Source organism: Mustela nivalis (assembly GCF_964662115.1).
Source record: "Mustela nivalis genome assembly, chromosome: 10".
Classification (NCBI taxonomy): domain Eukaryota; kingdom Metazoa; phylum Chordata; class Mammalia; order Carnivora; family Mustelidae; genus Mustela; species Mustela nivalis.
Window position 1 is genome coordinate 15,718,268 of NC_139029.1, and position 24,840 is coordinate 15,743,107.

The following is a 24,840-nucleotide window of genomic DNA, read 5'->3' on the forward strand; positions in this document are numbered from 1 at the left end:
GAGCAATACAGAGAATATTCAGTCATGTGTGGTATTTTGAGCTCTGCTGTCTGGGGTCCTAGCCTCAGAATCGCAACTCTGCCATCTGTCAGTTCCGTATCCTTGGAGAGGTCGTATAATTGCTCTAAGCCTCATTTCCACGTCTGTAAAATGGGGCAATAATGCCGAACACTAGAGGGTAGATAAGGAGTGAATGAGATGAGCATAGCAAGTCCTTCGCGCTCACGGATGTCAGCGCTTGGTATTTTGCTGAGCAGAAAGCAAGGTCCGTGTCTGTCATATGTTCTGCAGGACAAGGCCTGACCCATAGTAGAGTCTCCATAAACATTTGTCAAATAAATGTCAGTTGAAGTTCTGTTCGGTAAAAAAAAAAAAAAAAAAAAAAGCCTGGAGAGATTCAAAGAGGGTTCATGGTCAAATCCACTAGGCAAATTCTGGACTTCAACAAGTTGCCCAGATTTCTTTACTTCAGGAGACTGAAGAGCCTTGAGTATGCTAAAGAGCATGTCCAAAATGGTGTAATCGGGCCACCTAGGTGGCTCAGTCGGTTAAGCATCTGACTCCTGCATTGGGATCAGGTCACGATCTCAGGATCGTGAGATGGAGCCCTGTGTCGGGCTCTGCGCTCGCTGGAGGGTCTGCTGGAGATTCTCTCCCTCCTCCTGCTCTAAAATAAATAAACAAATCTTTAAAAAAAAAAAAAAGTGTTCTCATTTGCTGCATTTGCCATTCTAAAGAGAGCATCTCATGGGACCCGTTTCCCTGGGAGCAGATTTGGAGAAGTAAACCAGCTCTTGGGTAATGCTCTGGGGGTTAGAGGTAGAGCAGGGCTGGGGCTGAAGTCAGGCCTAGGAACAATGTGGGGTAGCAAGTCAGAGAAGATGGGATCTAGGAGGCTGTCTTTTCATTCATTCATTCAATATTTATTCATGCATTCAAAAAGTACTTACTGTATTCCCCCTCCACAAAAGGTGCTTTATGAGATGTCATGGGGGACACAGAAATGACCCACGCGTGCAGCTCACCCTGGAGAGTTTCTCAGAGCATTTGTACCACCTCACGGCATGTGAACTGGCACCCACAGGGTGACAGACGCGAGGCTGGTGTAGTAATTTACACACATGCCCTCACTTACAGAAGTCCCCTGTCAGTGGAGGAAACCAGTAAGTACTCAGGTCATTACAACATGCCTAGGAGTTCTCCTGGAAGCTAAGGATAAACCATTCCATGTAGAGGGAACAGCAGATGCAAAGGTATGATGTCAACATGGAGGTGTTTTGTGAATTACCATGTAAGTAATGCAAATACAAACATGACTACCATATTAAACAATAATAATTGTTTCTTTTTTTAGTATTTTTTAATTTTATATTTCTTTTTTTAGTATTTTTTTTAACATATAATGTATTATTTGCCCCAGGGTTACAGGTCTGTGACTCATCAGGGTTACACATTTCACAGCATTTACCATAGCACATACCCTCCCCAGTGTCCATAACCCAACCACCCTCTACCTAACCCCGCACCCCCGAGCAACCCTGTTTGTTTTGTGAGATTAAGAGTCTCTTTATGGTTTGTCTCCCTCCTGATCCCATCTTCTTTCATTTTTTTCCTTCCCTACTCCCCAAACCCTCCACCCTGCCTCTCAAATTCCTCATATCCGAGAGGTCATATGATAATTATCTTTCTCTGATTGACTTATTTCGCTCAGCATAATACCCTCTAGTTCCATCCACATCGTTGCAAATGGCAAGATTTCATTTCTTTTGATGGCTGCATAGTATTCCATTGTATGTATGTATATATATACATACATATATATATGTATACATACATATACGTATATATGTATACATATATATGTATATATGTTCATACGTATATGTATGTATACATATATATGTATGTATGTGTATATACACATATGCACATACATATGTGTATGTGTATATATATGTGTGTGTGTATAAATATATATAGATATAGATATAGATATATCACATATTCTTTATCCATTCATCTGTTGATGGATATCTAGGTTCTTTCCATAGTTTGGCTATTGTGGACATTGCTGCTATAAACTTTGGGGTGCATGTGACCCTTCTGATCACTACATTTGTATCTTTGGGGTAAATACACAGTAGTGCGATCGCTGGGTCATAGGGTAGCTCTATTTTCAACTTTTTGAGGAACCTCCATGCTGTTTTCCAGAGTGGCTGCACCAGCTTGCATTCCCACCAACAGTGTAGGAGAGTTCCTCTTTCTCCACATCCTTGCCAACATCTGTTGTTTCCTGACTTGTTAATTTTAGCCATTCTGACTGGTGTGAAGTGTTATCTCATTGTGGTTTTGATTTGTATTTCCCTGATGCCAAGTGATGTGGAGCACTTTTTCATGTGTCTGTTGGCCATCTGGATGTCTTCTTTGCAGGAATGTCTGTTCATGTCTTCTGCCCATTTCTTGATTGGATTATTTCTTTTTTGGGTGTTGAGTTTGATAAGTTCTTTATAGATTTTGGATACTAGCCCTTTATCTGCTATGTCATTTGTGAATATCTTCTCCCATTCTATCAGTTGTCTTTTGGTTTTGTTGACTGTTCCCTTTTCTGTGTAAAAGCTTTTGGTCTTGATGGAGTCCCAATAGTTCATTTTTGCCCTTGCTTCCCTTGCCTTGGTGATGTTTCTAAGAAGAATTTGCTGCACCTGAAGTTGAAGAAATTGCTGCCTGTGTTCTCCTCAAGGATTTTGATGGATTGCTATGTCAAATTGAGGTCTTTCATCCATTTTGAGTCTACTTTTGTGTGTGGTGTAAGGAAATGGCCCAGTTTCATTCTTCTGCATGTGGCTGTACAATTTTCCCAACACTGAAGAGTCTGTCTTTTTTCTATTGGACATTCTTTCCTGCTTTGTCGAAGATTAGTTGACCGTAGAGTTGAGGGTCTATTTCTGGGATCTCTGTTCTATTCCATTGATTATGTGTCTGTTTTTATGCCAGTACCATACTGTGTTGATGATGACAGCTTTGTAATAGAGCTTGAAGTCTGGAATTGTGATGTCACCAATAATAAGTGATTCTTTATACCCATTTGTACTTACAGACTGTGAGCTGCCATCTCGTATCAGGGGTTTAGGGGTACTGGGTGGAGGAGATTCTGAGAGCACACAGTGAGGCCAGTTAGGTCACACAGCACCCATGGGCACACAGCACAGTTAGAGCCTGGCATGCAAACCTTGGCCCCTCCTTCAACAGCCTGGGGCCTCTGACAGCTTCTGTCTGTCCTAGGCCAGTTCCTCTGAGAAGTCTGGATCCTCTTCCCACTTCCACCTGCCCCAGTCCCTGGTCCATCCTGGGCTCCCCGTAGACTCTCCTGCCTATTCCAAGATCCAACATAATCTCATGAGGGCTTGCTCCAACTCAGGGACACTGACCTGGGTCTCCTGCTCCATCCCCACCAGCTCCCTCACCAAACCCATGTTCCTCTCAACCTTCCTCTTTCCCACCCAGGGAATAGCCGGAACCTGTCTTTGCCCCTCCTGGCTCTAAACAGGCATCCACAATCTCGGTCATTTCACAGGGACAGAGAGGTCCCTGTAATAAAAAGATGCCATCAAGGAGAAAAGAGAAACAGTGAAAGAGATTTCTCCCATAGACTCTCACTAGGTTTGGCATCATAGCCATGGAACCCCCTCCCCCCACACCAGGTGGGACTGTAGCAAGGGTCCACCCCCACCTTCACCTCCTCCCCCAACCCCCACCAATCCCATCAGACTAAAGTGTCTGCCTGGACCAACCCTGCTGGAGAATCCTAATGACTCAGCACACGGAATCCTGGGCCAGTAGCACCCCTTGCCCGCCCCCATCCTCTGCTGACCCTTCTTCCTCTGCTGTCCCCTGGATGGCACAATGGTAAAGCCTGAGACTTTATTTCTACCGGTGCTGCCGCCATGGCCACTCTCCACCCCCACCTCATGATGGAAAGTCCTAAGAAATGTGCTGAAGCCTGCCCAACCCCCTCGCCCAGACCCCACCCCTATATATACTCACCCACATGCGTAAGACCCCGTCTCACCCAGAGGCACCCATGTGTTAATACACACCCATTTTTGCCATCAGCTGCAAACAGGCACACACGCACTCACACACATGCACCCATAGCTGCGGGCTCATATACAAACACCCCCCATACACACCAAGTCACATATACACAACACTCACCCCCACAGGATGACCACAGGGAACCCTCAGAATCCTTCCTCTGTGCCAGAAGTGGTTCTGAGTGCTCTACATGTATCGTCCTGCTTAATCCTTTAAATCCCTGCTTCTCAAACTCTCTGTGGTGAAAGACTAGGTTTGTTTTTGAAGGGTTTTATTTGGTTTTTAATTTCCACTCTTTTGTGGATCAGTATATGGTCTGACTGCGAACTCAACCCCCAAACTTGTTTGTACCCTGTTCCATGAGACCGGTCCCTGATCTCTCACTGGGGTGTGACGGCAATGTCACAACCCCACAAATATTTCTGAAGTTTCTGTGCCTGCGTTGTCATAGACCAGAGACCAACAGTTCTGGGACAGGCACCAGTCCCATCGCTATTTTGAGTAGCAATTCCCTAAAGCATGCCAGAAACTGGACAACAGACATTATCCCCATTTGATAGATAGAAAACTAAGGTACACCACTTTGAAGATTGCCCACAGTTACATCGCTGATAAGGACAGGAGCCAGGATTAGAACCTAGGTGGTCTGTCCCCAAACTGTGCTATCTCATATCCCTACACACTTGGGCACAGAGGTACACTCATTTACACAAAAGAAGACACACACCTGCAAATACACATAGGGAAAGGCACTCCAGGCACAAACACACATGTGTTTATCCACTACAGTTAAACAGTTATGCGCACAGAAATACAGATCCAAACATACAGATGTATCTGTGCTAATTATTATGTCCCTGGTGCTGGTACACTGCCTGGCACACAGTAGGCACTCAGAAAATATTCTGAATGGATTAATACCTTCGTGTCCCATCCACATCCCTTCCATAAAGACCCATGAATAGGAGTGTGCGGATTTGCATTTGTGGAGGGACTAATGCCGCAGGTTAAGAGCACAGTCTTTGGGTTCAAACAACTGAAATTCAAATCCTGTCTCTATCACTAATGCTGTGTGACATGGGGAAGTAGTTTCACCTCTCTGAGCCTCATTGTCATCATCTACAAAATGGAGACTCAGTATTTCCTGAACAAATATGTATTGACTGCCTACAACTGATGGTCGGTTCACCAGGTGCTGGAAATACAGTGATAAACAAAACACAGAAAACTTTGTCCACGTGGAGTGCGTATCCTGGTGAGGGAAGATAGGTGCTTAAACAACTGAATACAAGTATGTCTGGTGGAAATGAAACCATGAGAAAAATTAGTGGGCAAAGGGTCTGAGGAGTTCTCAGGACAGGGGGGCTGTGTTGTAATTTTAAAATAGAGGAGTGACACAGAAGAGTGCATAGTCTAAGATTTTTTTTTTATTTTATTTATTTGAGAGAGAGAGCGCGCGCACAGGAGTAGGGGAAAGGGCAGAAGGAGAGGGAGAAGCAGACTTCCCGCTGAGCAAGGAGCTCAGCTGGGGACCCGATCCCAGGACCCCAAGATAACGACCTGAGCAGAAATCAGATCTGACTGAGCCACCAGGCGCCCCATCTAAGATTTCACTTTTAAAAAGATTAAGAAAAGTCAAATTAATCAATGGTGGTAGAATTCACGAATAGTTATTCCCAGGAAACCACAGGAAGGGATGAAAACATTCCACACCTTGATCTCGGTGGCAGTTACGCAGCTACAGACATAGGTTAATAAATAAATAAATAAATAATCAATTTGCAAGAACGGGGTGGAGAGAAGGCCTCGCTGAGAAGGGAAGGGACCAGTAACTGACTTTCTGGAGAAGAACACAGGGGCAGAGGGGACAGCGGGAGCAGAGGCCACAGACACCTGACATGTTCAAGGAGCCACAAGGAGGCCGGGAAGGCTGAGGCCAAGAGAACAAGGGTGGGAAGAAGCAGGGTCCTCTGCAGGCCATGATAAAGACTTCAGCTTTTCTTTGAATGAGATGAAAGCCCTGGGAGCGTTGGAGAACACAAGGGCCGTGATGTGACTTTTAAAAGGATCATTCTGAGTGCTCTGTAGAACAATGTCTGAACTGTATTCATCAGGGGTCCTCCAGAGAAACAGAACCACTAGGATATATATGAAGAGATTTATTTCGAGGAACTGGCTTCCATGATTTGGCTGGCAAATCCAAAGTCTGTAGGGAGGCTGGCTGGCCGGAAACTCTCGGGCAGGAGCCGATGCTGCATCCAGAGGCAGAAGAAGCTTTCTTCCTTGAGAACTGTGGTTTTGCTCCTTGGGTCTTTCATGGATTGGATGAGGCCCACCCAGATTATCGAAGGTCATCTCCTTTACTTCAAGTCCACTGATTGGAGATGTTAACCGCATCTACAAAACACCTTTGTTGTAACACCTGGATGAGTGTTTGAATGACCGAGTATCTACCCAGGTCATGATGACACAGAAAACTAACCATCACAGGGGCAGGGGTGGAAGTGGGGAGACAGAGAACCGTTATTATGATGGCTCAGAAAAGGCAGGAAGAGCAGAGGAGGTGAAAAGGGATTGGATTCTGGACACAGTGTGAAGGTAAGCCAGTGTGACTTGGGGGTAGAACGGATGTGAGAGAAAGTGAGGATCCAGGAGTCCAGCCCGAGCAACAGCAAAGACAGAGCTGCCACTGAGATGGGCAGACTACAGGAGGAGCTGGTCTGGGGTGCGACTGAGAGTTCTGTTTTGAACACAAGGTAGAGATGCCTCTTAAACATCAAGTAGACAGTGGGACTCGTGAGTCTGGGGTCAGGGGAGCAGTCAGGGGCAGAGATGCAAATCTCTGCCCAGGGTTTGGCCAGGGAAGTATGGTAAAGCCAGAAAGGAACAAGGAACATAGAAGACACAATGGCAATGACCCAGGGGCCAAAGCTGTGCCCACGATGAGATACCACCACACACTTGTTAAGAGGATGAAAAGACAAGCTGCCGACTAGAACATATTTGCAAACTAGGGCCTAGTATCTAGAATGTATAAAGAACTCTCAAAACCCAACAATTTCTTAAAAAGTCCAATCAGGAAATGGGCAAAAGACACAGAGACATTTTACCAAAGAGGCTATACGGATAGCAAAAAAGTACATGAAAAGAAATTCAATCTCGGGGCGCCTGGGTGGCTCAGTGGGTTAAGCCGCTGCCTTCGGCTCAGGTCATGATCTCAGGGTCCTGGGATCGAGTCCCGCATCGGGCTCTCTGCTGAGTGGAGAGCCTGCTTTCCTCTCTCTCTCTCTCTCTCTGCCTGTCTCTCTGTCTACTTGTGCTCTCTCTCTGTCAAATAAATAAATAAAATCTTTAAAAAAAAAAAAAAAGAAATTCAATCTCATTCATTATTAAGAAATTAGAATTACAAAAACAATGATAGTGACAATACCAAATGCTGGCACAGATGTGGGGAAACTAAAAAAAAAATAAAATAAAATAAAATATATATATGCAAAAAACTGGTTCACTCTATATTGCCAACCAGAATATAAAATGGTACAGCTACTCTGAAAAACAGTTTGACACGTCTCTTAAAAACAAAACAGAACAAAAGCAAACAACTCCAATTCACCTCCTCAGTTGCACTCCTGGGCATTCATCCCAGAGAAATAAGAACTTATGTTCACACAGTTACCTGTAAACAAAGGTTCATAGCAGCCTTATCCTTAACAGCCTAAAATTGGAAACAAGCCAGATGTCTTTCATCAAATGAATGGTTAAATAGACTGTGGTCCATCCATACCATGCAATCATTAGTCTACAACAAAAAGAAAAATGTTGTTGATACTTGCAACAACTTGAACAAATCTCCAGAGGATTATGCTGAGTTTAAAAAAAAAAAAAAAAACCTCCCCAAATTACACACTGTATGACTCCATACCTATAATATTCTTGAAATGGAAAAATTACAGAAATGGAAACCAGATTGGTGGTTGCTAGGAGTTGGGGGGGGGGGGTGGTAAGCAAATGGGCACAGTCAGAGAAGGGCAACAAGAGGGATTCTTGCCCTGAGGAAAATATTCTGTATCTTGACTCTATCAAAGTCAATTACTTGCTTATGCTATTGTACTACAGTTTTGCAAGATGTTTCCATTGGAGGAAACTGGGTGAAAGATACATTGGTTATTTCCTTCAACTGCATGTGAATCTATAATTGCCTCAAAATAAAAAGTTTAGGGCGCCTGGGTGGCTCAGTGGGTTGAGCCGCTGCCTTGGGCTTGGGTCATGATCTCAGGGTCCTGGGATCGAGTCCCGCATCGGGCTCTCTGCTCAGCAGGGAGCCTGTTTCCTCCTCTCTCTCTGCCTGTCTCTCTGCCTACTTGTGATCTCTGTCAAATGGATAAATAAAATCTTTTAAAAAAATTTAAAATAAAAATAAAAAATAAATAAATAAAATAAAAAGTTTAAGTTTTAAAGGGACATGCGAAAGACAAGCCTAAATTTTATATTAGATCCAACAGGCATAAAATTCATCAAAATTTTAAAACTTTAGCTCTTCACCCACTTCTCTCATTAAGAGAGAAACTGGAAAAGCAAACCAAAGACTGAGGGAAAATATGTATAATACCCGATCTGACAAAGCGTTTGTATCCAGAGCATACAGAGAACTTTTACAATACAAGAAATACAATACAATTAAAACCGCAGTGAGATAGGACTTCGCAACCGCTAGCATGCCTAAAGCTGAAAAGTCAGAGAGAAATCAAAGCATGTATTCACAAAATGACTTATACAGAAATGCTTTTTCCCAATAGCCCAAATCTGGAAACAACCCGAATGTCCATCAGCAGGTGAATGGATAAGCAAATGTGATACACCCATACAATGGAATGCTACTTAGCAAAAAAAAAAGGAACAAACTATTGATACACACAAAAACATGGGTGGACCTCATAAACATCCTGAGGAGGGGCACGGTGGGGGAGGGGGGTCCATTTATATGAAATTCTAGAACAGGCAATGAAATGATTCCATTTATATGAAATTCTAGAAAAGGCGAAACTAATCCATTGTGCTAAAAATAGATCAGCAGTTGCCCAGGGCTGGGTGCAGCAGAGGAGACTGACAGCAAAAGAAGTTTGGGGGACACTGGAAATTTTCCATATCTTGATAATAGTGGGCATAAATATCTGTCAAAATCATACCTAATGTGTGCATTTCATTTTATGTAAATGTATATAGATCATACAAATTAAACCTCAGTAGGGTTGATTTTTAAAAGACAAAATACAAGCCCATGTTTTGTCTTATATTCAACAGACACAAAGGCACTCTGGGGAGGAGGGTGGCTCAGTCCGTTAAGCAGCCCACTCTCGATTTTGTCTCAGGTCGTCAGATCGAGTCCCACCTCCCCTCGGGCTTAGCCTAGAGTCAGCGTGAGATTCTCCCTCTCCTTCTGCCCCTCCCCCTACTCGCTCGCTCTCCAATAAAATCTTTTAAAGAAAGTACGCTGTCAGCTTGCTATGAAAGTTTCTAAGTGCGTACTCTAAATGTCTCTATTTAACTCTTCCACCCACCCCCACCCCGGCATAACGAACAGTTCAAAAGCCAGCTGGGGTCGGCTTCTCCAGAGCCACCTCCGCAGCTCCACCTTCCACACCTCGCGGAAGGGGGGGAGGCTCAGGAGGGCCAGAGCCCCGCGTCACTGGGGCTGGAACACGGGCCTGCGCTGCAGCCTCAGCACCCGGTAGGTGTTAAGGCCCGGCACGTCGAAGCCCGGGGACAGCCCGTGGCGGTCCACCGGGTAGAAGCGGACGAGCTGGCCGTGCTGCGCCTCGAGGGAGAGCCAGGCGTCGCCGAGCGGCAGCGCGCACGGGAACTCGCGCGCCACGTGCAGCTGGAAGACGCGGCCGCGCAGGTGACGCAGCGTCAGCGTGCGGAAGGCGGGGGGCACGAGCGCCTCGACGCGCGGCCCGAACTGGCGCAGGCGCAGCTCGCCCGCCGGCCCGGGGCGCACCTCGTAGAAGGTCTTGTTGGCGAAGGTGAAGTAGCCCACGAAAGGGCGCGCGCTGGGCGGCGGCGCGGGGCGGGGCTCGGCCTCCCGGAAGGCCCTCTCCAGGGCGGGCAGGAGCACGTCATAGGCCTGCGCCACCAGGTCGCGCCCAGGAGGCCGCGGCCCGGCCAGCAGCAGCACGAGGCCCAGGCGCAGCGGCGGCACCAGGGAGAAGGTGGCCGCGTAGCCGTCCAGGTCGCCGTCCTTGCGCACCACGCGGTAGCCCCGCTGCGCGTGGAACTCCCACGGTGTGCCCGTCTCGTTGGCGAAGTAGGCGCCCGAGCAGGCCAGCAGCGGCGCCAGCAGGGTCTTGGCCGCGTCGGGCCGCAGGAGACGTCGGGGCCCGCTGCCCAGGAGCACCATAGCCAGCTTGGCCAGGTCGGCGGGAGTGGAGTACATCTGGCCGGACGGCCGGTACCAGCCCAGGTCGTAGAGCGGCGCAGGCCGCCCGCTGCCGTAGAAGCCGGCGGCCAGGCGGGCACGCACAAGGGGCGTGAGGTCGAAGCCCGTGTCCGCCATCCCCAGCGGCTCCAGCACGTTCTCCGCGATCCAGCGTTGGTAATCACCTTCAGCGGTGTGCGCTGCCAGGACGTGGGCCAGAAGAGAGAAGGCCAGCGTGCTGTAATGGCACCTGGAAGACGAAGGGTGGAAACTGGGATGTGGCTTTGGAGGAGTGTCTCCAGGCCCTAAAGAGCCCCGTGCCACCTGCTCAGACTGTCTGAAATGCCACCAGAGTTTCGTTGGACTGGATGGGGTTGAGAAGAAACCTGCTTCATTGCATCCCCGAAGGTCGGACTCAACAGCGACTCTAGAGGTCATTGAATACAAGTCATTATCCTACATCTGGGAAGACTAAAGCCCAGAGACGGGCAGAGAATTGCCCACGGGCACAGGGCAGGTTGGGGAAGAGTTGGACTCAGCGATGCCCCTAAGAGAGTGATAAAACAAATCTTAGTTCTTTACACTTTAGTATGATTTATTTTATCAAATGGAAAACTAGAGACGATTGTAGGGCAAAAATGACAGGGAGCTCCTAGCTCAAGTATAACAAATAGGAGGCAGGATTTCACCCCATCCTTCTCCCAAACCCTACTGCTCCCAAAGCCGGAGTCGGGGGGAGGGCTGGGGGATGTATTTCCATTATGGCACTTGGCAAAATCTGTATTTCCCTCGTTTATCTGTTCACTGATGAAAATGTCCGGTGTTCACTCAGAACAATGTACACTTGGCGAGGAGCAGCCTGGTTATAATGTTCCCTGCCATATCTCAATAGCCAGGTGCTGTATCTCAGTTGAGTAGATGCTCAATGAAAGCTGAGTTGATGAATTGACAGAATATGGAGTTCACACTAGATCTGGGCCCAGCTTCCCCATGCCTTGTTGTGCCCCCTGTCTGGGCCTGTCCGCCCAGCTGTGGAACAGGGAACACATTCAGGGATCCCTGTTTAGGACAAAGTGATACAGACTCTGTCCTAGGAGGGCTATGACACCTTGCGTGGTTCCTATTTTGTGTGGGGCATCAGACACACTCCTCACCTGGTTCCCGGGTCTGCTACCAGGACGTCATCCTTGAGCAGGCTCAGGGCCTCCTGGGTGCTGCCCGTCCACAGCAGCGAAGTGGATCGGAGCCTTCTGGGCAGCCCTGCAGAGGAGCATCAATCAGACCTGCTGGGCCAGCTGATCGTGGGATAGTGGATCCCTGGGTGCTCTCCCTCTCCCACCTTCCATGAACTGAGAGGTAAGGACCACAAAATCACTTTAAAAAAAAAAAAAAAAAGTCTAGCCTGGACTTTAATCGTGCCTGAGTTTTATTGGGCAAGTCACTTAACCTCTCTGAGCCCCAGTCCCCTCATCTGTAACATGAGGGAAATAATTTCCTATATCGTTGGGCTCATGGGAGGATTAGTTGAGATAAAATGCTCAACATGGGGTATGGTCATAGCAGCTGTTCAAAAAATAATTGTTATCATCCACCATAGAAGTTTGAGTCCACCAAATTCTTGGGGTCAGTGCCCGAGCAGGTTTTGTGGAATCAGTTCGCTCCTCTGCCCACTTGGAATTTTCTGTTTATTGGATGTGACAAATATGGGAAGGGTCACGGGACTGGGATTCTTTCCATTCTTCCTCTCAGTAGTTTTCAGGCATCCCTTTTGTTTCAAGGACTGTTCTGGAAACTGGGGGTTCAGTAGTGAGCAAAATAAAGTCCCTGCCCACATGGAATTTCTATTCTAGTGGAGGGGATAGGCAAGAAATAAATATTCATCCTGTAGAGAAAAATAATTGCATGTAAGAAGGGAGGGATTGTTATTTTATCCAAGGGTATGTCAGAGAAAGGCCTCAGAGAGAAGGTGACCCTTGAGCATGTGAGAGCTGTGTGGGGAAAGAATGTCTCCCACAGAGGGGACAGCTAGTGCAAAAGCCCTGAGGCAGAAATGCCTTGGCATGTTTGAGGACCAGTGAGGAATAGCCAGTGTGGCTGAAGAGGAGTGAGAAGGGGAGGACTTTGGAGCTGAGACATGACAGGAATATGCCACAGGGTGCTAGAGGACACTGGAAGGACTTGGCTTTTCCTCTGAGTGGGATTTGACCACCACAGGGGTTTTGAGCAGTGGAGTGATGTGATTTGACATATATTTTATCAGGATTGCTCCAGTTGCTGTTTGAAAACAGACGTTGGGGGTGAGGGGGCGGAGGGAGGAGCAGTGGCAGAAGCAAGGAAGCCTGTAAGGAGACTTGAAAAATCCATGTTTAATGGATGGTGACTTAGACTCGAATGCTAGCAGCAGAGTGGTTGGATTCTGGATATATTTTGAGTGGGGAGCCAACAGAATTTGCTCCTGGAGGAGATGTGGAGGGTGTGGGGATTGGAGGTGTCCGGGTGACTCAAAAGGCTTTTGGGTTAAGCAATTGGGAGATGGAGTCTTGGTCCTGGGTTTAAGTTCCGACTCTAGCACTTCTTCTCTTCTTTTCTTTCTTTCTTTTTTTAAGAAGAGGAGGGAAGGGCTGAGGGAAAGGAAAAGAGAGAATCTTTAGCAGGCTCCATGCCCAGCGCAAAGCCCAACATGGGGTTTGATCCCACAACTCTGAGATCATGACCTGAGCTGAAATCAAGAGTCAGACGCTCAACCTCTGAGCTACCCAGGCGCCCCCTGACTCTGACACTTCTTGCTGTGTGGGCACAAACCATGTACCTTACCTCTCTGAGCCTCTACTTGCTCATCTTTAAATGGGCTGAAGCACTTGCTGTGGTGTTGTGTTGAGGTGAGGTGTTAGAAGGCTTAACTTGAAGAGGGGATGAAAAGCTCCAGGAATGGGAGAGAGCTCCAGATAACAGTGAGAGTCAATCACAGAAGACATTGAGAGCTTAGAACCGAGTTATGCAGGCAGCCGTTGTTCAGCTAGTCTCTTGGGACTGTAGGAGAAGACATGTGGGATGTTTTAAAACTAACCAAGCACAGGGTGCTGGGGTCCCTGGGTTTATGGGTAAACAAGAAGCCACAACACAGCCCCTAGAGGGAGCCCTGGAGTCAGAGTTCTAACCGCCTGGGGAGGATTTAACTAGAGCCTAAGCTTCCAGGCTCCTCATCTGCATGGCCCCTTCCAAGACCTGTATCTAATTTTGATTTTGTAACAATGTATTCTTAAAGAGGACCCCAGGGTTATATCCACATGAGGCCCCACCAAACATAGGTCCAACCCTGGCTATAATAACCAAAGCTACATTGACAAGGGCCTGCTGTGTGCCAGGTGCCCCGCTAAGTGTTTTACAGTCATTAGCTCATTTAATCCCCAGGAATAATGTAACCCACACTCATTTTACAGAGGAGAAAAGTAGGGCTCAGAGAAGTTCAATGACTTGCCAAAAATCAAAGAGGGCAGAGATGGAATTTCAGTGCTCATGCCCTTAACCACTGGGCCATTCTCCCACAAGAAGACTGGTCCTGGGGCACCTGGGTGGCTCAGTGAGTTAAGCATCTGCCTTCAGCTCAGGTCATGATCTCAGGGTCCTGGGATGGAGCCCCTCGTCAAGCTTCCTGCTCAGCAGGGAGTCTGCTTCTCCCTCTCCCTTTGCCCCTCTGCTAATAAATATCTTTAAAAAAAAAAAATGAGAAGACTGACCCTGTCCTGCATAAGCTACTTCCAGTGGCTCTGTCCTCTCGCTGAGCCTTGGGTACACCATCAGGGCTCAGAAGTGATAACCAGCCACACCCATCAACCGAGACTTCAGGCCATTTTAAATGATGAAATTGCTGGTATGTGTATATTCACATAGTTTATATAAGTGTGTCATGTAATATGTACATTGTACTTTCTTACACATACACTTTCATACACCCATATGCACCCTATATAGTGTATATTGTTTTATCCATTCATATGGTAGCATGTGACATGTTGTTTGAGCTTTTTTGTCCCACTTAAATTAACATTATATCTTATTCCATCTCGTAATAAAGAACATTGTTACCCCTTTTTTCTCAGGCTGCATCTTATTTGATTGTATAGCTCTCTCCTAGGTTTTTGAGCCATTCTCCATTTGTAGATATTCCCCGGCCTGGCATGGGGAATGGGTGGGATGGCCAGGCTGGGTGAGGGCCTGCTGCTCGGTTCCCGCACCTGAAACGGTTTGGGTTGAGCTGGGAAAGTTCAGAGCTGCTCACCTGAGAGCTGGCTGGCCATCCTTCGGAGGGTGACCGGCGAAGGCCTGGGGGCTGGGCCCACCTGCTCCAGCCCGTCCATCAGGCTCTCTTCAGGGGCTGATGCCACGCCCAGCGGGTTGTTAATGGTGAAGGTGCTGGCGTACCTCTCTAGAGGGTCATCTAGGGAGGCCACGATGCCCTCCTCCCACAGCCGGTACAGCATGAGGACTGGAAAGATCTTGGAGATGCTGGCGATCCTGGGCAGCGTTAAGGGCACAGCGGTGCAGAGGGCATGCAGTTGGCCCTACAACACACCTCCACCCTGCATCCCCACCCCCCCAACTTTCTAGAGTTCTAGGAAAGCACCGAGTCTACCCTCCCCTAGGGTCTCAGATGGAAATTCACCAGCCTCTGTAAAACTGCCATTGGGATGTTTAAGAACATACCACAGTGGTGGGGGCACACTCCTGACCTATCCCCATGCTAGCCCTTAACCCAAGCCCTTCCCAATCTGGGACAAACGTGAATTGGGCTCATACCTCTGCCTCACACTGACCAAGTGGTCTTGGGCAAGCACTAGATCTCTCTGAGAGTCATTGTCCATTTCATAGGTTGTCGTAAAGATTGAATGAGATTGGGCACGTAGAGTGCTTGGCAGCATACCCGGCAGGTACGTACGTGTTCAGTAAGTGATAGCAAATGTAATCGTTGGCCCGGTGCCTGGCACACCAGGTGCAGTGTGATTGGAACCCCTGACATCCTCACAGTATCTCCGGGAGTGACCATGTTCACTCTGCATGGTCAACTTTAAGGATCTCACAGGCAGCTCCTCGGAGGGGAGACTCTGGCTGTGCAGCAGAGGGTCCCACGTTTCTTCCATCTGGACCACTGCTACTGACTGACAGGGACCTGGGGCAAGGAGCCAGGAACTGGTTATAGTCCCTTTGTGGCCGATAGAAGGGCAGGGGAATGGAACACAGGGAGTCTTTTCTAGTTAGGAAGGTTTGGGGTTAAGGGCTCTCCAGAAGGGATTCCTTCCTGACCTATTATCCCTGTGGTGTGATGTTTGGGCACTCTCTGGTTCTCTCTGGACCTCGGTCTCCTCATCTGTAAATTGTCAGGACTTAATAGCAGCCCTGGCATCTTGGACCCACTGTCATGATTCTCTTGAGTCCCCCTACCTCCTAGGTCTCCCGTGTCCTCCCATCCCTGCCACCCTCCAGAGGACTCGGTGATCACCCAGCTGACCGGTACATGGTGTACTCATTAGGGGGCCCAGAGGCTGGGTCTGAGCCATTCTTCCTCCCGAAGTTCCCAGTCCAGAGCACAGTGTCATTGTGGATGACCACGGCAGACATGGCAGCCAGGCCCGGGGCAGACAGTGCCTGATGCAGGATCCGGTCCACCTTGGAGGAGGAGAGCAGGAGGCTCAGAGCGCAGGTGCAGAGACACCCCTGACTTGTTCTGCACACCCGGCCCACTCCCACACCACCCCTGGCACACAGCAGCCCCGACCTGGCTCCCCTCCGTTCTCTCCCCACTATTGCTGGAGCCTCCGGACCTCTGGTTCTCAGAATCCCCCTGGCATGGGACCCCCATCCACTTGCAACCAGACCAGCTCCACTAAATGTGTTTTCTGTGTAGGGCTTCCTCATAAGATTTCTGTTCAAAGAAATATTACTTTGACAAAATGCAAAAGGAGGGAGGGGTTAAACTACTAGTCTAGTTGAACCCTGTGATGCCCTAGAACACCTCCAGGAGGCCCGTTCTGACCCCCTAATGGTGGAGAATTCATGATAGAGGGTGCACAGGCCCTCTCTGAACATTGACTGAAAAGACATTGTTGTCAATAATGCAATGCAGTGCCGGTGAGAACTCCTCTATCTGTTGGACACTGGGCATGTGCCAGGCATCATATAAAGTTATTTTCATGCATTGTCTCACTTAATCCTCCTAACAAGGCAGTGCTCGCTTCTCCCCATTTTACAGATGAGAAAAGTGGATTCTTGAGACCCGAAGTGGCTTGCGCAAGTGGCTAATGGTTCGTGGAGTCAGGATTCAAAGCCCAAGCGAACTCCAGCCCTTGCTCCTAATTCACAGCCAGACCACCCCGCCAAGCAACTTCGCAGATCAGGAGCTGAGCTCTGTCCACCTGGGGTTCCCAGCCCAGTGCTAGCTTTGCCTCCATGCGCCTCGGTGTCTTCCTCTGTAGACCAAGGCTCAGGTTCACAGAAAGAGGTCCCCAGACACTAGGTGCTCACTAGAGAGCAGCCATGGGGATCGCTGTTTCATTTCCTGACTGTGACCCTGGAGCCTCAGAGCACCCCTGCCTCCTCTCCGTCACTAAACTTTTCACATATTTGCAGGCACTGATGGTGTCTCTCTGTGCTGGCCCACGCCTTCTCTCGTGTGCACATCTGTCCCTTCCACCGTCCCAGACGACAGCGTCACATCCCCACGCCGTGCTGCTGCTTGTAGATTTTCAGTCGTGTTTCACCTCTGTGCGTGTCTCCTGAGGTGAGTGACCTGGGAGTGGGATCTGACGGGCACAGACCAGCACCGGCCAGCAGCCCCGTCTCGTGTTGGCAACCACGTATTAGCAGCACTAACAGTTACGCTGTAGGGTGTGTTTAAGGATATGGCCCTGGTCTCCAGGGGTCGGGGCTCTGTCTTCCCCGCACATCCCCTCTCCCTCCCCCACTTCTGGCCCCACCGGCCTGAATTGCCCTGTAGCTCTCTGTGTGTGCGTTGCCCTCCCTCCGCTGCCCCTGGACCCTTGCATGTGCCGGCCCCTCTCTCCAGAGCACACGCTTCGCTCCCCCAAGCTCCCTTACTATAAAAATGCTTATCATCTGGGTATCTCCTACTTGTTCACATCTCAGTGTAGACACCACTGAGCCCAGAGCCAGTTCTCTGTACCCCATAGTTCCTAAACTTTCCCTACCCTCACTCTCACACCCCCCCGCCCAGTTATCGTTGTTACTTGTCTTGACTATTCTGGCCCTTCCAGACTAGTACTTCTTTACAGCAGGACAGAACCTTCTTCCTGCCATCTCCCTGGTGCCTAGCACAGAGCAGGTGCTCAAGAATTGTATGTTGAATGAATGAATGATTGAGAGAGTGAATACCACTGCCAGTGCCCAGAACGTGCCCTCCCCTTCACCGCCCAGGCCTAGCCCACACACCCAGGTCCCTCTTGGATCACCACTGACCTTTTCCAGGGCCTCCTTCAACACAGGGAGGGGGTGAGCCAGGGGCACAGGCTCCGGGTGCCGGGGACACATCCTCACAGGGGCAGAAGTCACCTCTGGTCCCAGGGAACCTGGAAGGAACATCACATGGTGAGCGGGAGACAGAGATCAGGATAGGAGTCCCGGGGTCATCCTAGAAGAGATGCGAAGGTGGCAGCAAAGGCCAGAGCCATGCCTCGGGACCAGCCCTCCCAGCTGGCAACAGCCTCCCCAGAAGACAGTGGGGCACAGTGACCTAACATGGGCAGCGAGGGGCAAAAGGCAGAGTCTCCCTGGGAGAAGGGATAGTGCCACGCCTACCACATGATGACTGGCCTTCCAAATGCCAATCACACCACAGCCCTCAGTTGGCAGCCCCTGTCTCTTGTTTGACCAGTTTCCTCCCTCCATGTAATCAGCTGACTTAGAAAAGTCCTGGCTCCTTGGGTCAGGTTCAGCCACATCTGTCTGTTTGTCTCCTTCTCTAGTTCTGATTCTATATTTGGGTGGAGAAGTAGACTTGGGCTCTACTTGGGCTTCAGGCCTAAACCATAGGGGACAGTGCCTTCTGTCACCAGAGTGGTGACAGGGATAGCTGCTCTAAGTCGCATTCTGCTTTGGTTCAGGTGTATGGCTTCCTGGGGACCTCGGGGTGGAGGTGGGGTGGGAGGGGGAGGTATGGACCCTGGCAGGACAGGATTCAGGCTGAGAGATCATCATAGCGGCCCCAGACCTCCCCCTCAGCCTCGAAAAAGTGTAGAGTAGGATTGTATAAGTGCCCAGAGGAGCGGCCCTCTTCCTGAACCCTCGCACTGCCTCCTGAGACTACCGGGACTTGGCCCTGGCCTTGAAAGAGCCCAGGATAGACTAGCAGCAGAACCGCCAGCAAGCCCTCAGAATAAGGAGAAGGAATAAATCACTTTGTTTGAAGCCGGTAGTTTTGGGGGCTTACTCAGCATTCAGTAAGTGATAGGGTCCCAAACAGAAAAATGACAAGCCTGAAGGAAACTCTCTCAACAACTCTCTGACACAGGTCTAATAGCTGGAGTAGGGAGGGCTCAGCCAAAGCTGGAGTGTCACTGGGGTGGGACCCTGGGGGGGCTGGTTCCTCCAGCCCTGCATTAATAGGCACAAAAGGTCACGTGAGAATCTTAAAATCCAGATTTGAGGGGCTCCTGGGTGGGTCAGTCGGTTAAGCATCCAACTCATGATCTCAGCCCAAGTCTTCATCTCAGGATCATGAGTTCAAGCCCCATGCTGGGCCCCAGGCTGGCTATGGAGCCTACTTTTAAAGAAATTCAGTTCTGATTCAGTAGATACGGGGTAGAACCAGAGTGTCCTCATATCTAACAGGCTGTCAGGGGGTACCCACACGAGGGAGAGTACTTAGATCCCCAAGCAGGTCCATGAACTGCTTGCTTCCCATTCAGAACAAATTAAGGAGAAAATTTGAGAGCACGCATTTAGAAATTTCGACAGCAGTTTGATGGAGTAATTTTGTGTTGAGTCTTAAAACTTGGGCTTCTATTTTATAGTCTTTTTTTTTTCATTTATTTTTTCTTTTTTTTTTCACTTAATTTCATTTGTATCTATTTATAGTCATACTGGTTTGCTTTGGGCTGCTAGTTTGTTGGTTTAAGAAGCATGGCCCTAGAGGACAGGCTGACCCACCTACTCGGGGACTTTTGCTTAAGGGACTAAGAAGCCCCGAAAAAGGAATTTACTCCAGAAAGAACAGGTTGGGGTGGGAAAGGAAAAACCAACAGGAAAATAAAAGGAGCCATTTCTGCACAATTTCCACGGGACTTTTTAGGAGTTCAGACCACCTCACTGAGGCCTGGGTATCTGTAACATGACAGGAATGGAGCGAGACATTCTCTGGGTTTAGCGGAGAGCTGGGGTTCTGGATGATCCAGGATCCCCGCAGGATGGAGGTCAGAGGAGTTGCTATAGCAACAGAAGGCGCAGTGGGCATTACCAGCAGCAGTGACTCATTTGCCAAGCCTTGACCAGCCCCTGATGGAGAGGCTCCAAGAAATGGCAGCATCTCTCCATTTCTTGGACACCTCATTGTTCCTCCCAGGGTCTTAGATACAGCTGGGGGAGGATCTTTAAAAGGGGCCTGGCGATCCTACCATGAGGGCTGAAGAAACTCTGTTTGCACATATTGGAGGATCCTGAGTTTTAAAGCCAGACTAGGTAGTTTAAGGATACCCGAGTGGTATTGGGATCCACGAGAGCATCAACACACAGAAAAGTCACAGGAGTGGCCCAAAGATACACAGCTAGGGAGAGTCGGAGTCCTCATGAAAGCCAGAGCTTCTGGGTCTAAATCTTGTGGCCTCGTCCCTATACCTTCAGATCAGGAGCGGCAGCTCCCAGCCCACAGAACCCACAGGGGTGGGGAGCAACCCAAGGCTGCGGGTGCACTCACTGGGCTTCAGTTTGGGAAGGTGGTATTGCCACAGGAAGCAGCCAGTCATAACCACAGAGAGCAGGAAGAAGAAGCTGCAGGAAGCTGGGAAGAACCACTTCTTTTTCACTCCTGGCAGGCGTGGCGGCCGGCCTACCTAGAAGGGGAAGGACACAGGTTACAGCCCCCCCAGCAGTCAGCAGGACCCCTACCGTGCCTTAGGTTCACCCAGACATCACGAGAGCCCACAGTTTGGGGGAAATATCACACCTGTAGAAGCAAGGTCCTTCCCAGTATGACCCCTTCAACGGGCGGGCCACACGTGTACCTCTGTACCTCTGGGCCTTTGCACAACCTGTTTCCTCTGCCAGGTATGCTATCTCTCTCCTGTGTACTTAATAAAATACCTGAGACTAACTGAAATGCCACCTCCTCCATGAAGCCTTCCCCAACTGTCCTCATCCAGGTCCCCTCCACGGCCCTTTGTACAAGTCTCCATCATGATACAAGTCCAACTCCATAATACAACAGTTGTTGGACTACTATGATGTTCCTAATGGAGTACGAGTTCTCCAAGGGCAGGGCTGGAGTTTGTTAGATCTTAACATTTTACCCTATTTTCCTCTATCTTTACACTTTAAAAATTACCATGTCAGTTACTTGGTTAGTGTGTGGTCGTCCATCCTGTGCCCTGTTTGTCCCACCTGCAGACTCCGCCTCCTCCCTTTCTTCCCGGATGGAGGGCGCATTCTGATCCCGCGGTTGGTCATTGCCAGGATGTTCTCATTCGTTTACTCTGCGTTTGCATCTGCAAACAGCATGTAGTATCGCTTTGCACATTTTAAAACTTCTGTAAAGTATATCCTACTGTGTTATCCTCCTTTTTCCCAATACAATGCATGTAGCTCTGGGTTGTTCTCTTCAACTTCTGTAGAGCATGCTGCTGTATGAATATACCTCAAAGTGTACTAGTTAGACCATGGAGGCCTCAAAAACATGCCTCTTTTCTGGCGAATCCGTGGCCAGATTACCTAATTTTGAATGTCGGTTCAACCACTTCCTGACTGTGTGACCTTAAGAGGGTCACTTACCCTACTGTGCCTCTGTTTCTGCACCTGTAAAATGGAAATGATAATAGTGCTTGTCTCATAAATTAGCAAGGATTTAGTGAGTTGATATATATGTAAAGTATATTTTGTTTGACACAGTATAAGCTCTAGGAGATACTATTGTTAAATAGAGGGCTTTGGGTGGTGCCTGGGTGGCTCAGTTGTTAAGCATCTGGCTTGGGGTCAGGTCATAATCCCAGGGACCTGGGATTGAGCCCCTCATCAGATTCCCTGCTCAGTGGGAAGCCTGCTTCTCCCTCTCTGACTTCCCTGCTGTGTTCCCTCTCTTGCTGTCCCTCTCTGTCCGTTAAATGAGTAAAACCTTTTTTAAAAAAATAAATAAAATAAGGGCTTTTAGTTTTGGTTTTGGCTCCTGCCAATCAAATCAAATTCATCAATATTGTCTTTTTTGTTTGTTCTCTGTGTGTGTGTGTGTGTGTGTGTGTGTCTGTGTGTGTGTATACAGAGGTTGTAAATGTGGATTTCTAGACTTTCATACACAGAAATATTTGGGGTTATGGTATAAAGAAGAAATCTAATTTTATTTTTTCCATGTGCATAATCAGTCATCTCAGCGCCATGTATCACAGACTCCAGTCCTGTCCCCCACTGGCCTCTGTGTCGTCCCTGAAACACACCAAGGGTCTGTACCTACCAATGCCTGCTTTGTAGGCTCTGTTCTGTTAGGGTCTCACTGAGTTGCAATTCCTTGCCTCCCCGTCCAATCCCACACACTTTTCCATGAGGAAGGAAGCTCAAACGCTGAGCCCAGAACCATGACACTGTCCTACAGGAAACAGTCCGGCTGGAGAGGCTTGCTCTGAGCTGAGCCTAACTGGCTCCATGGGCCCGTTTCCTGCCTCTCCTCCTCCTCCCCTCCCCCTGGCCTCTTTATGCCTCATCCCCCTCTCCAGGGCTTTGCACCTGTCATTCCCCTCTGGGAGGCCCTTTCTGTCCTTTTCACCTGACAAACTTCTCTTCTTCCCGTAAGACCCCTGGGCATCTCTAGAGCCTTCTCATTCTCCCCTAGGCAGAATTGAGGGCCTCTTGTCTCTAAGGCACACGCCATCCTGCCTCGTAATAGCAATCCGCCCTGGTCACTACTGGCTTCTTGGTCTGGCTCCCTCCTTGGGGCAGATGTCGCCCGCACCAGGGTCTTTCCTTCTTGGCCTTTACACCCACAGCTCTTAGCGCTCTGCTGGGGATGCCCAGGAAATACGTTTTGGACTTTACATTGTTCTGCACGCCGGATGTCTTGGGTTCAAATCTCAGCCGCATTTCCTGAGCTGATTGTAACTACAGACAAGTCCCTTCCCCTGCTGGGCCCCAGTGTCTTCAGCCGTTGGAGCAGGATGGACTATTGGTAAACAGTTAACATTTCCACCTGGAAATTTTATTCCATTTCCATCTCTAGAATTTGGGGTTCCCACTAAAGCCCTCCTTCATTCGTAATTTCCAAAGATCGGAAACAACCCAAATGTTGTTTGGAACACATGTTGAACTGGTGAATGGATAGACAAACTCTCTTACATCCCTACAATGGAACACTTCGCAGGAGTGTCAAGGAACAAGCTATTGATACACCCAGTAACGTGAACGAATCTCAAATGCATTCTGGTAAGTAAAATAAGCCAGACTCAAAAAGCCGTAGTCCGTATAATCCCATTTTCATAACATTCTGTAAAAGGCAGAACTGTAGGGACAGAAAACCACTCGGTGGCCATCTGGGGGTAGGGATGGGGTAGACTACGGAGGAGCAGAAAGGACTGTGGGAGGGGACAGAACCGTCCTATAACCAGATCGTGGTCACAGGATTGGGTGCATTTATCAAAACTCATAGAACTGTCCACCCAGAAGAGTGACTCTCGAATGCACATAAACTATACCTCCATTTTTTTAAATGAACCCACTAAAGAGCCCAAGAGCGTTAGGATGTCTCCCCACCTAGGTGTCAGAGGGGTAACATCAGATGCAAGATGGGGCTTCAGGCACAAGGAGTGGATGGCGGGGTTCTCTGACATTGTTTGTGTGGGAGGGACGTTGGAAGGGGCTTCCCTTTGAGTATGAGCACAAGACCCCTGGGGCAGGGCCAGGGAGGGAGCCCTGGTGGGAGGGCAACCTGATCTCCCCCAGCAGGCCTCTGTCACAGGGGCCAGAAGATGGGCGTTTCATTTCCAAGTGCAGAACGAAATTCAGAGACTCTAAATCACTCACTGAAGTCGTGGACAGCACATGACCTAGTGGGACTCGAGCTCCGTGCTCTGCAGCACCACACCCCACCTCACCACGTAACTGGGCTCGCTGCACTCCTGATCCACAGCCTTCCTCTGGGGCCCAGTCTCATCTCATGCCTGTCTCCAGCCTCAGGATTTATTCCAAGGGACCCAAAGGCAGAGTCAGTATTTCACCTCTAAGCTGCTCACCAGCTGCTCACATGCTGACTTGCAGTAGCCACTAGGATTCTCTCCCCTCTCCCTTCCCGGCTGGAACATCCTGGCAAGGGGAGGGTTCAGGAAGAGTCTGACTTCCCCCAAATCCTACCCCTCGCCAGCTCCTTCCCAAGGCAGTCTACAGACCCAAGACACTCACCTCCGTTCTCCTTCTCACTGCCCACCGTGGCATAACCCTCCTTGTCCAGTCATTCATCCAGAATACAGTCTCCAGGGGTCAGCTGTGTGTTGGGCACAGTGCTACAGAGCCTTTGGCCAACATCTGTCGCCCGTGGAGCCGGCAGGATGGGGGAGTGGCCACACAGAAGGGCTCTGGAGTCAGGTGAAGCAAGACTCTACGCTGGCTCTGCTCTTACTGGCCTTGAACTTCACCTCTCTGAGTCTCCATTTGTTTGTGTGATGGGAATGACCATCATTCCTACACCTCATAGAAGTTAGATGTGGGCAAATGAGATAATGCATGCAAAGCCCCTAGAAAGCTGTCCACTAACTGGTGCTAGTGCAGAAATGTCTCTAGGAGGGAGATGTAAACAGAACATGAGCAGACAGCTCTCGGGCCTCCAAGGAACCCAGGAACTCAGCCTCTGGGTGGGAGGGGGAGGAAAGCTTCAGTGAGCAGGTAGTGGGGATGAACGGGGGGCACTCCTGCCAGGGGCCTGGGGATGTGAGAAGGAAGGGCCGTGATTTCTGGTTGGTTTTGAGAGTTCAGTGGGTTGGTACATGTAAACGACTTGAAACCTTTCCTGGCCTACGGCGCAAACCATGGAAGAAATGTTAGTGAGGACGATGAGGGTGATGTGGAGTGATTTAGGCACTATTTGAAGCAAGCCTTGTGGGGCTCTCTCTCACCTGGTTCTTCATTCTCTCCAT

General features: G+C 49.1%; 1 protein-coding gene across 1 annotated transcript; it reads right to left on the bottom strand.

Moving 5' to 3' along the window:
• Positions 1-9,778: 9,778 nt before the first annotated feature.
• LACTBL1 (lactamase beta like 1) lies at positions 9,779-24,840 on the bottom strand (the record flags this gene model as incomplete). The annotated part of the gene is made up of 7 exons (XM_082686710.1): positions 9,779-10,760; positions 11,665-11,770; positions 14,790-15,016; positions 16,008-16,174; positions 17,981-18,090; positions 20,433-20,568; positions 24,820-24,840. The coding sequence occupies 7 exons, from the start codon at positions 24,838-24,840 to the stop codon at positions 9,779-9,781; spliced, it is 1,749 nt and encodes a 582-aa protein (XP_082542836.1).